The sequence below is a fragment of the Nomascus leucogenys genome, chromosome 8 (assembly GCF_006542625.1).
Source record: "Nomascus leucogenys isolate Asia chromosome 8, Asia_NLE_v1, whole genome shotgun sequence".
NCBI lineage: Eukaryota > Metazoa > Chordata > Mammalia > Primates > Hylobatidae > Nomascus > Nomascus leucogenys.
In genome coordinates this window covers 21747533-21764427 of record NC_044388.1, presented here as the reverse complement: position 1 = coordinate 21764427, position 16895 = coordinate 21747533, and the positions used below count along the sequence as shown (strand labels likewise).

The 16895-nt window shown below is 45.5% G+C and overlaps 1 protein-coding gene across 3 annotated transcripts in view; it reads left to right on the top strand.

The window, feature by feature from the left end:
- RFTN1 (raftlin, lipid raft linker 1) overlaps window positions 1-16895 on the top strand; it is a 203177-nt gene that overhangs the window by 103305 nt on the left and 82977 nt on the right. For all 3 annotated transcript variants that reach the window (XM_030816864.1, XM_030816865.1, XM_030816866.1), the window contains exon 4: window positions 4619-4727. In XM_030816864.1, the coding sequence (XP_030672724.1) occupies window positions 4619-4727 (109 nt within the window). The remainder of the gene's footprint in view (window positions 1-4618; window positions 4728-16895) is intronic.

The following is a 16895-nucleotide window of genomic DNA, read 5'->3' as shown; positions in this document are numbered from 1 at the left end:
GCATACTGTTAGGTGCTCATGCATGTTTATTGCTTATTGTCTTTCTCCTCCTATTAGATTGTTAGCTCCGTGAAGGCAGAGGTTTTGTCGCTTCTATCTATTGATGAATGCTAAAGTATAGTACCTGACACAGTAGCAGTGTGGTCCATATTTAATGAATGAATGAGTAATTATGAACTGTGAAAAGTGCTAGGAAGGAAAAGTAAGAACACAATTATAGATGATAATAACAGATCAGTAGCAGGTAGGATTTGTTGAGCCTGGATGTTGTACCTCTGTGCTAAGGGCTTTGCTTCTTTTTGTCCTATTTAATCCTTACAGCAATGTTAAGAGATAGCTCCATATAATATCCCATTCATTAGTGAAAGAAACTGAAGCACAGAAAGTTTAAGTAAATTGCCCAAAGGCTCACAGCTGGTGTATTACCTACCCCTGGTTAGCTCTAACACCGGTAGCCTCTAACTAATAACTCTATTGGAATTTACCAAGTTGGGGATGGCGAGTGATGGAGAAGCATATTTTATTATTAGTCATGCTCTCCTCAGAGTGTCTTTATTTAATTGGAGAGTGCTTAGTGTTAATTTCCAGATAAAGTAGGTTGGGGGGGGCTCTTGCTGTTAGTTAACCCTGTGTGCGTCTCCAGAAATGCATTCTGTGTTTTCTTTTTCTTAGTGTTTAAAACCAGATCTCTCTGTCCTTTCCAAAAGTGGAAGCCATCTGGACTTCTGTCCAGGGGAAGTTTGGTGGTTTCCCATATTCTTTTCCAGGATGATACAATGACATGGCCCTTTGGGGAGCATACATGATATTTCCACTATCCCATAGGAAGGTGGCAATGCCTGCTCAGCTGGGAGTTTCAGGTTAATGCTTCTTCCATAGAAACTAGACTGATAGCAGAATATTTATTCCTTTGTCCTGTGGTATCTTGGACAACCAGGCCACAGCCCTGGAGGTCACTTCTAGGACATGTCCACTTCTGTCTCCCAGGGTAGTCCTCGCCCTCAGGGACACAGAACACTCCTTGCCTGATGGAGGCTGCTTTCAGATGTCTGGCTGGATTTTGTGGGTTTGGGCCTAGGCCTGGTCACCAGTGGGTGGCCTGTTCTAAGCATGAAACTGCCATGTCTTCCTCCTCAGGAACTGTGTTAGTTTTCTTTTTTCTTTTTTTGGTGTTAGTTTTCTATGCTCTGTAATAAATTATAACACATTTCATGGTTCAAAATGGTACGTATTTATTATCATATGGTTTCTGTAGTTTATCAGGGTTCTTTGCTTCAGGATTTTATCAGGCTGTAATATCAGTGTTGGCTCAGGCTGCAGTCTCATCAGAGGCTCAACTGAGGAAAGCCCCACTTCCAGGCTCCCTCAGTTTGTTGGCAGAATTCATCTCCTTGTAGTTGTAGGACTGGGATCTCTGTTTTCTTGCAGTTGTTGGCCAGGGGCTACCCACAGTTTCTTGCCATGTGGCTCTCTCCTTCTTCCTGACAGCTTTCTTCTTCAAAGCCAGTAAGGGATTCTCTAGCTCAGAGGGAGTCATATAACATAATGCCATCACAGGAGTGACATCTATCACCTTTACCATGTTTTATTGAGTAGGTGCAAGTCACAGGCCCTGCACCCACTGAAAGGGCTGGATTGCACAAAAGTGTGAACACCACGAGGTGGGGATTGTTGTGGGGGTCATCTTAGAGTGTGTTTGCCACAGCAACCATGGTCTCCCCACCACCACCTCACTCCTCACCTCCAGTGCTGAGAAGCCCAGAAACTCCCTCTGGCAGCTCTATAGGGCTTTGCTAGTGGATTTAATGCTGCTTTTCATGGGATTAGTGGCAAGGAGAGAGTTTCTGTGTGACTGTGCCTTCTGCCTTCAGCTCTTCCTCTATGAGGCCATAGCTGCACCATCACCGAGTGCTGACTTCAAGGCTTGGCAGCCAGCATCTGTCCTCAAGGGGTTTAGGGATTTTTCCCCCTTCCTCTCTCTTTCAGCCATTCTTCAGTGTAATAATCCTTTCATTTCAAATTGAGGAGCTAATTCCCAAAGGTAGGGGAACGCCTATTACTTGCTTACCTATTCCCCCAATATGCATTAGATTTGCTTTTCCAAGAAACCATAGGCTGAGATGTAATTTTCCATGGTTCATCTAAAAACTTTGTAATGCCTATTTTTCTTGATGTTTTGTGCGCCTTTCAGTTCAGATGTAACTGAGTTAATTATTTGATGAAATTAACCAGAGCTTCCTTTCTTGTTATAGAACTTCTTGTTCCAGAACTGAAGATGGTACTTATTAGATTCTATGCTAAATATTATTCCCTAGAATCGATCTGGGCTGTGAGTTGCTTACAGACCAACTTGTCTTCCTTTTGTTCATCCTATGAATGTTGTACTTAATGGATACAGCATTGACTTATTTAAAATGATTACAGTTTTTTAGTCTACCTGTTTGAAATCTCAATGGATATTTCTAAATAACCTCATATAGCCTGTTTCCATGTAATAGAACAGCTGGATTTTATGGGGAGGAAATGAGAACATGAGTCTAGTCTCTGACCAAGTATTAAGGCAAAAAGGTTAGGGTTCAGAATTGGTTTATTCTTTTGGGATTAGTTTGTTCCAGATTGAAATCAGTTTTTTGTTTTACATTTTGAATGTATGTGCCACAGTACCCTACCCTTGGAAGGGTATGTTGGAAGGAAAAATTAAAATAAGCTATTGAAGCTTGCTTACCAAATCACAGTTGCACACCTGGGGAAAACCAAATCCTCTTTCATTTTTTTCACTTTTAAATTTAAGGTGAATCATACACAGATGGTTAATGGTAGCATAAATTGCTTTTAATGCTATATAAGAATCTTAGAAATTTATTTAAAATGTTGCAGCAAATACACAGAAACTGGTGAGATGCATGTATCTCGGGAGTTCAGTGTGGAAGTGCCTGCTTTACGGATTTTCTGGACAGTCCTGCTCTCACAGGGGCTGCAGGGGCCCCTCTTCGGTAGAGCAGCCTCATAAGTGGGCCAGGAGGGCTCTGCTCCCTCCTCCACCAGTGCAGATTAGCTGTGTACATGAGCCCTGGACAAGGAGCTGGGAACCTTGGTCTCTAATTCCCACTCCCCAGTACCACCAGCCACCTAGGAGAGACAGCACGTTCTGCCAGCCCTTAGCTGCAGTACCACTCTTGTTGCCTTATGCCTGGCTGGGCCAAGGAATCCCCTTCAATTTCTGACACCCACATGACTTCCACTCCAGTGTCATATAGGAGCCCTGCCTGTGAATGGCTGTGAAGTGGTGGAATTTCCTCCTGGTGACCACTTGCTGCTGGCTCTCCTGAATGGGTGCAGTTTTGAACTGTACTGTATCACGGGGAGGTCTATGTGGTGGTGTTTTGGAAAGCAGCCCCTGTGTGCAGAGATGGCAGGGTGTGCTGGGAAGCCTCTCCTTTGACAGCAAGACTGCAGGCCTTCACCTCAGACAGCCCTTTACACCCACACTGTTTTCCCAGAATTTCTTTTAGTTGCTTGGTAGTCTTTCTTTAATGCGTCTTTAATTTCGATAGATTTTGCCATATTGCCCTCTAAAGGGGTTGAACCCTTTTAAAGTCTTTTAAAAATTAATTTTTAATTTTCTAAGTGATATAGGAATATATCCTTTTCATTTAAAAATGAAAACAATTAGGGATTATGGCTAAAGTCACTTTTGATCACCACCCCCACACCCATACCATCACCACCCATCCCCAGTTCCACATAAGCCTTCCCCATTCCCCAGGGGTACCAGCTATTATTGGTTTGGTGTATGTCTTGCTTGTTCTTTTTCTGTGCCCTGGCAGATATAAACCAATGGGACACAGACATTACTGGAGTGAGAGTTTGTGTGTGTGTGTGTGTGCGTATAACATGTAAGCTGTATTGTACCAAACCCATCATTCTATAATGATGTGTTTTACATGATGCTACATCTTGGAGGTCTTACTATGATGTGGATCTGTATATATTACTTGAGTAGTTTCCATAAACTATTTTTCATCAGTGTCTTTTTGGCATTACTTTCAGGAAAGAATTTGGGGCTTCATTAAAGACCCAGTGATTCTTTTTAAAAAAAAAAAAATATTCTGCATCTGGGCACAGTGGCTAACGTCTGTAATCCCAGCACTTTGGGAGGCCAAGGCGGGCGGATCACCTGAGGTCAGGAGTTCCAGACCAGCCTGTCCAATATGGTGAAACCCAATCTCTACTAAAAATACAAAAAAATTAGCTGGGCGCAGTGGCGGGCGCCTGTAGTCCCAGCTACTTGGGAGGCTGAGGCAGGAGAATGGCGTGAACCCAGCAGGCGGAGCTTGCAGCGAGCCGAGATCGCGCCACTGCACTCCAGCCTGGGCGGCAGAGCGAGACTCCGTCTCAAAAAAAAAAAAAAAAAAAATTAGCTGGGCGTGGTAGTGGGTGCCTGTAATCCCAGCTATTCGGGAGGCTGAGGCAGGAGAATTGCTTGAACCTGGGAGGTGGGGGTTGCAGTGAGCCGAGATCACGTCATTGCATTCCAGCCTGGGTGACAAGAGTGAGACTGTCTCCAAATTATGCAAGATATTAATCTGTTTGTGTGTGTGCTTTTCTTTCTCTTCAGATCTCAGAAAACTGATCTTCACAATGAAGGCTACATCTTGGAATTAGATTGCTGTTCCTCCTTAGACCACCTGACAGACCAGAAACTCATCCCAGAGTTCATTAAGAAGGTGAGCGCTGCAGGCAGGGTACCATTGAAGAGGTTTACGAGTGTTCACCTGAGTGAACAGGCAGGTAGCTGGCTTAGGGCAGATCAGCCACACTCAAGAGGCCATGCAAGAGCTGTGACCTAAACCTTTGGCAGCCCCACAGGGAAGCAGCCCCCTCCAGAGCTGACTCTGGAACAAGGTGGCTAACCCCTCCTCCCCAGGCATGCAGGAGCCCGGGTCCCGTCTTTTCGAGCTGGAGTGGGGTTAACAGCTGACAGACCTGCAGGCCTGCGCCGGGACTCCTTTCAAACCCTCATGGGGTAATGTGGCTTCCCAGATCCCACCTTCCTTTATCTGTGGGTCTCCATTGCTGCAAGCCCCCTTCCCTTCCTGGTGTGGAAGCATGCCGGAGTCCTGGGCCACCCACATTCGAACATACCAGGGAAAACTGCCTAGTTGAAGGGAATTCATATCTGCCCAGAAATATGGCTGGTTTTGAACCTTTCTTCATGCCATATGAGGTTTTGCGCCTAACTGTAGGGTCTACTTGAGTTTTAATATGACATTTACTACAGAAGGAATGTCCTAGCCCCAAACTGGGGCTGAGTTCACTGCTTCATGCTTATCTTGTTCTCTCTTACCCAGTGTTCCCTAGTAATCGACAATTCCCACCCCATACAGGTGATTGTGATTTGAGGTACAATCAGCCAATTAGGGAATTTGTTAATAAATATTGTCAGCTGTCAGCTTTGGGCCAGGAATAGTACTAGATGCTGGGATACAGAGAATAAAACAGCCAAACTAGTGAGTGTTACCAGCGGGAATTGGCCGGGGCCGAGGAGCAAGGGGATCCGGAAGGTACCTGGAACTGAGATGGGAAGGATGACGGGGTGTCTTTGGGGATGCGGCTGTGCTCGGAAAGGTTGGGAAGCCCTCCAAACAGGGAAGAGTGTACATGAAGGCCTGAGGCAGGAGGGAGCGAGGGGAATCAAAAGAAAGTCAGAGGGAGAGTGAGGGTCGGGAGAAGGGGCCAGAGACAGCTGGGACAGGGCTGTAAAGGCAGCGGGAAGCTGTGGAGAGGAATTTTGTAGAACAGTGAAATGATTAGGTTGTCCCTTTAAAAGAGATTTGTTTCCTTGCTGCCACCCTCCCTTCAACGTGTATTGAGTGTTCAGGCTCCAGGGACTCTGGGAGTAGCCGCTCATGTATGGGTCTATGGCCCATAGACCAGGAGCCAGATGATCTCTGAGGTCAGAATTTCTGGTAATTTTGCTAGGATGAGGGAGGCTCTTTCTACTCTGGTAGAATTCAGATTATTATTTAAGAAATGGGGGAGGGGGGAAGTAGCTTTTGTTCACATACGCATAAGCCTGAGAACACAAGTGTTTTAATAACTCATGTAGCTTTCTATAGAAATAGAGCTATCTTTGTTTGGATTGCTGTAAATAATCAACTTGTATAGGGACATCCTAGACGTGGAATTTACCCTATGATCTGAATACCGGGAAAAAATCATTTTAGAAATGGTTTTGTAATTAAGACTCAGATGCTTGGAATATTTGAGGGGTAAGCAGGTAAAAGGAAGGCATAAAGCTCTGCCCACTTTCAAATATGCTCTTTAAAAACATGTGATTTGAGGCTGGGCGCCGTGGCTCAGCCGGTAATCCCAACACTTTGGGAGGCTGAGGCAAAAGGATTGCTTGAGCTCAGGAGTTTGAGATTAGACTGGGCAACATAGTGAGACCCCCATCTCTGCCAAAAAAAAAAAAAAAAAAAAGTCTTTTTAAAAAGCCGAGCATGGTGGTGCTTGACTATAGTCCTAGCTACTCTAGAGGCTGAGGCGGGAGAATTGCTTGAGCCCAGGAGTTTGAGACCACAGTGAGCTATGATTGCACCACTGCACTCCAGCCTGGGTGACAGAGTGAGACCCAGTCTCTTAAAAGAAAGAAAACATATGAGTTGATATGAGTTGGTGACTTTGTCTTAACCAAATTAGGTCATTGCATGACCCATTTCAGTGGTCCTGTCTCCGTTCTTCAGGAAACAGCCCGATTTGCGGGCTACTAGGGTGTTGCTTCTGTAGTACCCAAGTGGGGATGTACATCTGTCCAGTGGAAAATGCCCTCAAAGTTAGGGTTTTTATGCCCTGAAGGACATCAGCCAGTTTTTATCTTAACTTTTATACCAGCATTCTTTTTTTCCCACTGATTATGGACCTGTGTATACACATGTGTATCTGATGATTCATTAGATAATTTATTAAGTAAATGACACCTGCTCATTCTGTAGTGGTATAAGTCCTTAACACTGTGTAGGTTCTTGGAAACTGACTTTTAGTGAAACAGCATACAGCAGGTCCTCAATTTCATTCAGTGTCATTTAGTTTTAACCTTGAGAAGAAAATTGGTTTCATTTGTCATTTTGCTCAAAGTCTCAGTTTCCAAGAACCTATTGACAACATGAAGTGAAGACTTATAGTGTAAGAATTCTGTTCTTAACGTTTTGAAAATAATAGGCTTTAAGGCCCATCGTATCATCCTGCTCCTGTCATACACTTGGTTTTTAAATAAGAAGACAGACTGGACAGCTTGCACACCAGGGCAGCAGTGAGATTTCTGACCTGCAGTGTCTCCAGATGTCTATCCCAGAGTTCCATCTCTGCTCCTCTAAACAGAAATGTGGCTTGTGGTCATTCCTGCCTTGGAGGAGCCAGGTGTGTTGAGGTGGCCCCACCGTTTGCCCCTGCATTGTCTGTTAGTGGACAGGGCTGGACTTGGAAAGACCCAGCATTTCTCGCTGTCATTGCTGGCTGTGGCTTTAGTTTCTAGTCCAGTTGCCATGACAACAAGAAGTGGGACAAAATAATGGGACTGGGCCCCCTTCTCCCTGCTCCTCTTTCCTGTTGCTGGCCATAATTTCTAAAGAAAATACCACCTCTGTGTGCAAAGAGCAGAGGACAATCCCGTGTACCTCTCCAACGCCCATGGCTATTCCAACTGATGGCTGAATTTTACACGTGTAAATTTTTCTGTCATCACACCAGGTAGAAGACCACAGGTGCTTCCCAGGAAGAAGTATGCTAAAAACCATTTGTGGTTTTTTTCATTGCAAATATTTAATGAATAGCTTTGGCCCTATTTATATATATGTAGTGGTGACACTTGTTAATTGCCGTTCAGTTAGGTCAAGATGAAGCTGTGTCATTGGCTGCCTCAGCTTGCAGTCATTACTTTTTATCTGGGTCATTATTTTGTGTGAAATAATGGCTCCTATTCCTATGACAAGTAGATTCATCTTAGGATGAGATGGTAATTAACTCGTTTTGTCATAGTACCATCATGCAGGACAGGTTCATATTCTTCTCTGCATATTAGAATTAAAAGGATTAGATTTTTTTCATAAGAACAATGCCCCAGTATTATTTTTCCACCAAATGTTTTAAATTAGCAGAACCTTTGGATAGAGGACATGGATAGGAGGGAGAGAAGATTTCATTATTTCTCACAATTAGGAAAAGTAAAGTCATTTGTGTCTAGTAAAATTAGCTGAAGACGCCGTCATTTGCGCCTCTCTCCATCATGACTTTTCAGAGAGTGTGAAGGGAGTTGTGTAAAGATGATAATGACTCCATTCCTTTTGGTGTGGTCTGCCAGTTTCTCTGAGTGCTCTAGCTGGTCAAATGAAATCTATGTTACTGCATTTTGTTTTCTCCTGTTGTGTCCTGCTGTGCTCCATTCTACTGGCCCTTTATGTAAGTTATTATGGACCACAGAACATTTAAAATGCAGAGCTATGGGCAGACTTGGAGAGACTTGTTTTCTAAGTCCTAGAGCCGAATGCTCGAGGGATGAAGAATTGAGAAGCTGTGAGAGAATGATGGTGGTGCCAGAATTCCTTTGGGACGAGGGCGGGCTCAACCTGCCCATCAGGTGCACCTGGAGACTGTGTGGCTGGCAGGTCCGTGGGGGCCTCTGGAATTTCCCACTCTTCAGGGCTCCCAGAGGATTGTAAAGCAGGCAGAGTGACACAGAATGAAGAGCCTTGTGTTCATCTTCAAATTGCTGTTCATTCACGAGAGCGTCTATGGGAAAGGCCTACAGTTTGGAGAGCACTTTGAAGTTTTCAGTCATTGCGCACATTTTCTGGCATATGCTTCTGGTCTCTCAAAAATTCCATTTGAGAGACCAGAATGGCAGTGGAGTCTCCCTTCTAGACACCAGGAAACTAAGGTCAAGGGGCAGAGGGCTTTGTCCAGGGGCTGGAACTGCTAAATGATGGAGCCTGGATTAGACCCTCCATAGGAGAGGCACGAGTGGGCAGCCAAGGGGCTTCAGAGTGGCCAGAAGTTTCTTTGGCTAGGTGGACTGGAGAGAGCTTCAGAGAGGTGTGGAATGAGGGCTCTGCAAAGTGAGGGACTGAGACTGGAGGAGGCTGAGAGGCAAGGTGGGCAGCTCTGTGCCGTTGCTGGCATGGACAGGAGCATGGGTTGAAGGCATAAGGCTGAGGAAGAGCCAAGTCCTGTTTGGCTTGAGTGTGGGATGGACAAAGAGAAAAGGAAGGCTGTTCTGGGTGGGCTTCCTTTGATTACGTGGAGCAGAGCCCTAGTCTGGCGAGCTCCAGTGAGTCAGGAGGGTTTACTGTAAAGATGTAGGGCATGGCATGGAGCCCCAAGGCAGAAATACAGGAAACCAGGAGAAAAACAAACTATATATATATATATGTGTGTGTGTGTGTGTGTGTGTGTGTGTGTGTGTGTCTGTCTGTCTGTCTGTCTCTGTCTCATATGCTGCTGGCCCAAATTTGTGTATCTATGCTTTATTTAAATTTAAAATAAGGTTTTACTCTGCAGAGGGAATCCTCCTCATGTGTTAGGCAAACCTTATGCTGAAGTGCTCATGTCTACTCCACCCTTAACCCTCATCTCATGCTTGTGAAGACTTATCCTCATTTGACAGATGAAGAAACTGAGATACAGAGAAGCTATGCAGTTTGCCCAAAGTTATAACTGTGCATGGCAGGACTGGGATATGAACCCAGCCTGCTGGACTCAGGGACCATGTTCATGAGCACTTGGCCATGCTACCTCTCCTGCATAGCTTGTCCCTTTCTGGACAGAGGTGGAGGCTGTCAGAGCCAGAATGTGAGGTTGAGCATAGGAGGCAAATGGCTGTAACGCATGTTGGGTACATGGGGTCAGATGTTGGAGTGCCTCGAAGGCGTCCCCTCAGTGAAGGATGGGCTCCAGGCCTTTGCCGCCCAGGTTGTGCTGATGGAAATTGCCTTGTCCTGCCTGTGGGAGAAAGCCACACTCCCTGCCCTTGTCCAGACAAGACACGGGGGCCTTTGCCTTCAGGCCCTCAGCTCTGGGCTCTGTTCCCCAAGTTGACTCCCTTTTGTGAGGGAGCTCCTGACCTCCCTGATCTCCTTAAGAACTAGGTTTATCTTGCACTAGCCCACTGAGCCTTTGCAATGAAGACCATTGAGGGGCGGCTGGTCCCACTCAACGAGTATACTGTCTTGGATTAAACCAAGTACATTGTCCTTCAGAAAACCGAATGATGCTACTTATGCCTCAACCTAAAGAAAGCATCTTGACAGATGGAAAAATCTCAATGGCTTCTTTTAATGAAACAATATCCCAAACCTCCGGGATGATGAAGTTTCACCTGTTATATAAATGACTCATCATTTACTTTCTGGCTGATTGTTGAGTATTCAGAGCTTCATTTCTACAAGTGCAGTGCAGAGAGTCTAATTTTAATTAGGGTAAGATGCCGATTCAGAGTGAAATGAAAATTATGTTAAAAAGGCTCTCCTGTGCTTGCTGCACCAGAACCCACCCACAAACCAAGAGAATAGTGACATTTAAAAAAGATGAACCTGGGGAGGGTGAGTGTTGAGGGGAAGTAAAGGCAGAAAATGGAGTGTCATCCCAGCAATGAGTGTGTCTTCAGAGTGGAAGACAGTGAGCTGGTGGCTGGCGCAGGCCTTGCAGGGGGCAGTGGGGTGCCCTGCTCACTGTTGTGTCTTCAGGACTTAATACATAAGCATCGAGTTAATGGATACATTGAAAGAAAGAGGAATACTCACTAAACCTTCATGTCACTGAAGGAGAGAGAGGTGCCAAGGATGACACCTGGGTGACTCAGGTGTGAGATGGGGTCATCTGTAAGGACCAAGAACACAGCATGAGGAACCCTGGGGGCAGAGAGGTGATGAGAATGGGGATGGTTGTATGAAGACTTGAGGGGTCAGGGGGACACTCAGGGAACATTCCAGAAGGCAGCTGTGGTTGTTGGGCTGGGACTTGCAATAAAGCCAAGAACAGAGATGTGGGTGTCTGAGGTGTCAATCCTGAGAGCAGGCAAGAATGGTGGTAAGGATGGTCATCCAGTGGCACATGCCCATCTCAAGGGGCAGTTTCCACTGAGCCTCTGCTCTCTGATGCCTGGTGGAAATATGGACCCAAAATTGCAAGATCTGTTGTTTGATTGGGCACCTGGTTGGCTTTGTTTTAGAGAAGTTGATAAGTTTATATTTTCTTGTTGTGAGGTTTCTTGGTTTTTCAGTGTAAGCAGACAGATGTATTAAAAAGACTGCAAGATCTAGACCAGTTTGTCTCACACTATCTGTGGTGAAGGACCAGTTTTTTCCCAATTCATAACGGAGATATACTTTGGTAAAATCCAGAGAAAGAAAAATAGCACTTTTCCAAGGTAGAGGGAGGAACAGAAGAGTGTGATGTTACAGAATCCATGGGAATAGCATGCTTTGAGAAGAGATGGAGAATAGTATCAAAAGCCGGGAGGAGGTCAAGTGGGAGGGGGCCACTGGGTTTGGCCACTGGATGCCACGGGTAAGTCTTGCAAGAGCAGTTGTCATAGTGTAGAACAGGCAGAGGCCTTCCTGCCATGGGCTTAAGTAAATATGTTTAGAAGGACAGAAGAGCAGTTTACTTTAAATAGGAGATTTGAGATCCCCACCCCGTCTTTTTTTTTTTTTTTTTTTTTTGAAACACAGCATTCCATTGCCAAGGCTGGAGTACAGTGGCACAATAACAGCTCACTGCAGCCTCAACCTACCCAGGCTCAGATGGTCTTCCTGCCTCAGCCTCCCAAGTAGCTGGGATTACAGGAGCGAGCCACCACGCCCAGCTAATTTTGTTACAGACAGGGTTTCACCGCGTGGTCTCAAACCAACAAGGTTTTACCAGGTTGGTCTTGAATTCCTGGGCTCAAGCGATCGGCCCCTATTGGCTTTTCAAAGTGCTGGGATTCCAGGCGTGAGCCACCATGCCTGGAAGATTTGAACTTTTTTTTTTTTTAGGGTGTCAGGTGGAGAGAAGTTCTTTTTTTTTTAAATTTTTTATTTTTTTATTATACTTTAGGTTTTAGGGTACATGTGCACAATGTGCAGGTTTGTTACATATGTATCCATGTGCCATGTTGTTTTCCTGCACCCATTAACTCGTCATTTAGCATTAGGTATATCTCCTAATGCTGTCCCTCCCCCCTTCCCCCACCCCACAACAGTCCCCGGACTGTGATGTTCCCCTTCCTGTGTCCATGAGTTCTCATTGTTTAACATTTTTTTAAGCTGAAAGGTATTGGGAGAGAAGAGGTGATAAAAGATGGAGGCAGGTTCCAGGCGGGGCGAGGTGGGAGGGGCACAAGGGAATGGGCATCCCCTCCTTTGATGCTGGCAGGGGAGGGAGGAGGAAGGTTACAGGCTTAGATGTTCCTAATGGAGGAAAAAATGCAGGAGCTACTGCCTGGAGGCCGCTGTTTTCTCATGAAGTTCCTCTCCCACCCTGGCCTCTCTTGATCCTCTGTCCTCTTGCTATTTTTATTGGCCTGTGATCTTCCTGTTCTGTCCAGAGAGGTTAGCTGAAGTTAATTTAAGCCGGAGGGAGGGAAGGGGTCATACGCTTGTCTCAATCACTCCCCAAAAAAGGAGATACATTCTTGTGCTTCATTTTCTCCCTCTGCGGGAATCTACCATCCAGCATCAGTGGGTCAGGTTTCGTTCACATTTCTTTGAACAGATCTTTGCTGGTAGTGTTTGGGAATACTTCAGTAAGCCGGTCCAGGTAATGCCCTGGACACATGAAACTTAGAGTCTAGCCGAGGGCACAGACACAGAACAGATGTGCACACGAGGGTTGTAGGATCACAAATGGGTGAGCGCTGTCGAGTAGAACATGGCAAGGGGCCTGCCCCAGGCTGGCGGTGCTGGGGGAGTGCTCCATGAAGTGTACATACCAAGACCTGAGGGTCAACAGGGGAGGGAGGGTGGAGGTGGTGGGGACTCCTGGAGCAGCTCAGACAAAGCCAAGGTGGGAGGGAGCAAGTTTGGCTTGAGGAGCAGAAGGGAGTTCACTGTGTCTTGCCTGCAAATGACAGAGGGGTGAGTGAGGGGGGGTGAGGCTGGAGAGTGAGTCGGGTCCCCATACAGCCCTGCAGGCCCAGGCTGAGGATGGGGCCCTTTATCCTAAGTGTAGTGCAAAGCTGCTGGATGGCTTTCAGGAGCAGCTGGAGAATGATTCCAAACGTATACTTTGGAAAGATCAGAAGGGCTGCAGGTTAGTGACTGGCTTGTGGGTCAAGAGTGGATGTGGTTAGGACCCTGTTGGAGTAGCTCTTCAAAGACAAGAGATCGTCACTTAGTTTAGGTGGTGCGTCTTGATGGAGATATAGAGAGGTAGATAGATTTAAGAAATATTGAGCCAGGCAGACCACCAGGGTTGCTTCTGGATGGGGTAACGAGGCACCATGAAGAGAGAGAGGACAAGGCTGGTTTGGCTCCTGCAGTTGGATTAATGGGCCCTTTGCTGAGATAAGGATGACTGCAGAATGAGCTGTGGCGTCTGTGCTTCAGGAGCTCTGTGCAGAGATCTGGGCTGGAGACGCCTGCTGGCAGAAGGTAACTGAAACCACGGTCATGGATGAAATCGCCCAGGAAGGAAGGGAGGGTGTGAAGGAAAAAGGCCTTAGGGCTGAGCCCAGGGGAATTCCAGCATTCAGAGAAAAGAAAAAGTAAGTAGCGAGAGAGGTCAGAGTGAAACTTGCTGAGTGTGGGGGATGGAGGCCAGGGGAAGAGGGCATTTCAGTGATGGAGGAGTTATCAGCCCTTTCCACTAACCCCTAAGACTAATTCAGAAACGGCCATTGCTGGAGTGGCCATGAAGACACTGGCAACCTCCACAGAAGCATATTTTTGCGAGGCATGATCCAAAATGTTTTTGGGGTACAATTAAAAACCGCTGCCATTTATCCCATAGAGGTCTGTGTGTTTTTGCCTTAGTCCTAGGATAGTTCTGAGGTTGTTTTTTTAAAATTTAAAATTTTAAGATGTTCTTTTTTTTTTTCTCATGGGTTTGCTGAATTATCTTCATTGTTCTCCTTAATATAATTTTTTATTGAGCAATTGGTTTTAATATCTGACCAGGGAATTAGATCTTGCCCATGTAAAGCATTAAAATTTTATGTAATTTTTCGCATTTGGAGCACATATCATGTGAAATAATAATAAAATGACTTATAGTTAAATCAGAAAGAAATAACAACTTGGGATCCCTAAAAAATGTGCACAGAATAGACAAGTGGCCTATTGTTGGCTCTGTGGACAGCCTGTGGCTGCTGTGAGGCCTGTACTCCCTTGTCGTCGCTGCAGAGAAATTACCCCACATCCAAGGAAGTAAAACTATTCTAGAGCTAGTGGAGGAGGCAGATGACCAGAGGAGAAGCAGAAGGTAACCAAGGGGAGGTGGCAGCTGTGTGACCAGCAATGCTTTGTTCCAGGGAGAGACTGGGCCTGGGCATAACACTCTGTCATCTCAAGGTGACTTTCCAGCCACCCGGGGGATGTCTCCATTCTGCTTGTTGCTAGGAGGTTGATGGTATCAAGGCTGATATGACTGCCTGAGGCCTGGTGTTTTGGGTTGATTGTAGGCCAACCTGGGAGCTCCTGAAGGTGAGGGGTGAGCAGCTGCTTCTCCCGGACCTGGCTGTGGCCATGGGGCACCTGGATGTTACCTTGTCCCTACCCTACTGAGATGGGTCCCAAAGGAGACTGGCAGTTGGATGAGCTGGGGCAGCCCACAGCTTCTGGCCCCTGTTGTCTCTGAACCATTCTTGCTCACAGCAGACAGTCATGTTTGTTTTTGGCCAAGAGTGAAGCCAAAGGGGCTGAAGATTTGGAGTTTCTGTTTTCCATCCAAGCCAATGGCTCTTGATTGCACCCTCCCTGGAATGCTCCTGGGTAGGAGTTTTCCTCATCCAGTATGTTTCGGAGGCACACGCATTGTAAGTAAGCCCTCTTGGAGAGTCATGATGCTTTTTTTTTTTTTTTTTTTTTTTTTTTTTTTTTTTTTTTGAGACAGAGTCTCGCTCTGTCACCCAGGCTGAAGTGCAGTGGTGCGATCTCGGCTTACTGCAACCTCCACCTCCTGGGTTCAAGCCATTCTCCTGCCTCAGCCTCCCGAGTAGCTGGGATTACAGGCGACCGCCACCACGACCAGCTAATTTTTTTGTATTTTTAATAGAGATGGGGTTTCACCATTTTGGCCAGGCTGGTCTCGAACTCCTAACCTCGAGATCCACCTGCCTCAGCCTCCCAAAGTGTTAGGATTATAGACGTGAGCCACCGCGCCCAGCCCATGGTGCTTCTTAAAAGAGTCAAGGCTCTGAAGAGGTCCCGGGTGCAAAACTTGCTTGCTTGGTTTAACTTGGCATTCTTCAAAATGACCTGAGAACTTTCTCCTGGCTTTTCCTCCTCTCCAAATACCACTCTATTTTTCAAGGTGAGAGAAAGAAAAAGAGAGGTGAGAGAAGAAAGAGAGAGAGAGCGACAGACAGACTGAGACCAAATACCTATCTATACCATAGCACATACTTCAGAAAATGTACCAAATAAATGAGGAATTTATTAACCACCTACCAACCATGGAAAAATCACAGATAGTCAGTGGGGTGGGGGGGGGGTGGTCAGTTTCTTCTCTCTTTTCTATTTATTTTTAAATTTTATTTTTATTGTGCATATTTAAGGTTTACAGCATGCTGTTTGATACACATAGTGAAATGGTTACTGTAGTTAAGCAAATTAATATATCTTGCATAGTTACCATTTTTGTGGTAAGAGCGCCTAAAATCTCTCAGCAAATTTCCAGTATACAATAAAATCTTATTAACTGTAGTCCTCATACTGTGCATTAGATCTCCAGACTTATTCATCCTGTATATCTTCAATTTCGTACCCTTTGACCTACATCTCCCCATTTCCTTTCTGCCCTAGTAACTAGTGTTTGTTTCTATGTATTTGATGTTTTCTTTTTTTTTTTTTGATTCCACATATAAGTGAGATCATGCACTATTTTTCTTTTCGTGTCTGCCTTATTTCACTTAGCATAATGTCCTCTAGGTTTATCCATGTTGTAAATAGCAAGATATTTTTAAGGCTGAATAATATTCCATTACACACACACGCATACACCTCTTACAATTTTTCATCCATTCATCTGTTGACAGGTTTTCTTCTTCTTCTTCTTCTTCTTTTTTTTTTTTTGAGACGGAGTTTCACTCTTGTCGCCTGGGCTGGAGTGCAATGGCTAAATCTCAGTTCACTGCAACCTCTGCCTCCCAGGTTCAAGTGATTCTCCTGCCTCAGCCTCCCAAGTAGCTGGGATTACAGGCACCTGCCACCATGCCCAGCTAATTTTTGTATTTTTAGTGGAGACGGGATTTCACCATGTTGGCCAGGCTGGTCTCAAATTCCCGACCTCAGGTGATCCACCCACCTCGGCTTCCCAAAGTGCTAGGATTACAGGTGTGAGCCACCGCGCTCGGCCCTCTTTTTAAAATGAGTACTAATCCTGGCTGTTTCCAAAAGTACAAAATTGCCATAGGTTCAAATGAATCTAGTACTTTATTGCATTTTCTTGGTTCCGTTAAAACAAATCTTCCTGTCCCAGACATTTGGTGTAACTGTGTGTTTTCTAATCCTCAATGAAACCTCTAATGGAGGGAAAGATTTGGAGCAGAGCAATTAAAAACTCCCTCCTTTCTTTTTTCACTCTAGAAAGACATGTGCTCGGCACTTCTGCCATTCTTCTTGTGTCTTTAATAACAGATATAGCAATCTTCTAACACCTAGCAAAAACTAGGTCAATTGGATTTGTTGACAGCTGTGGAA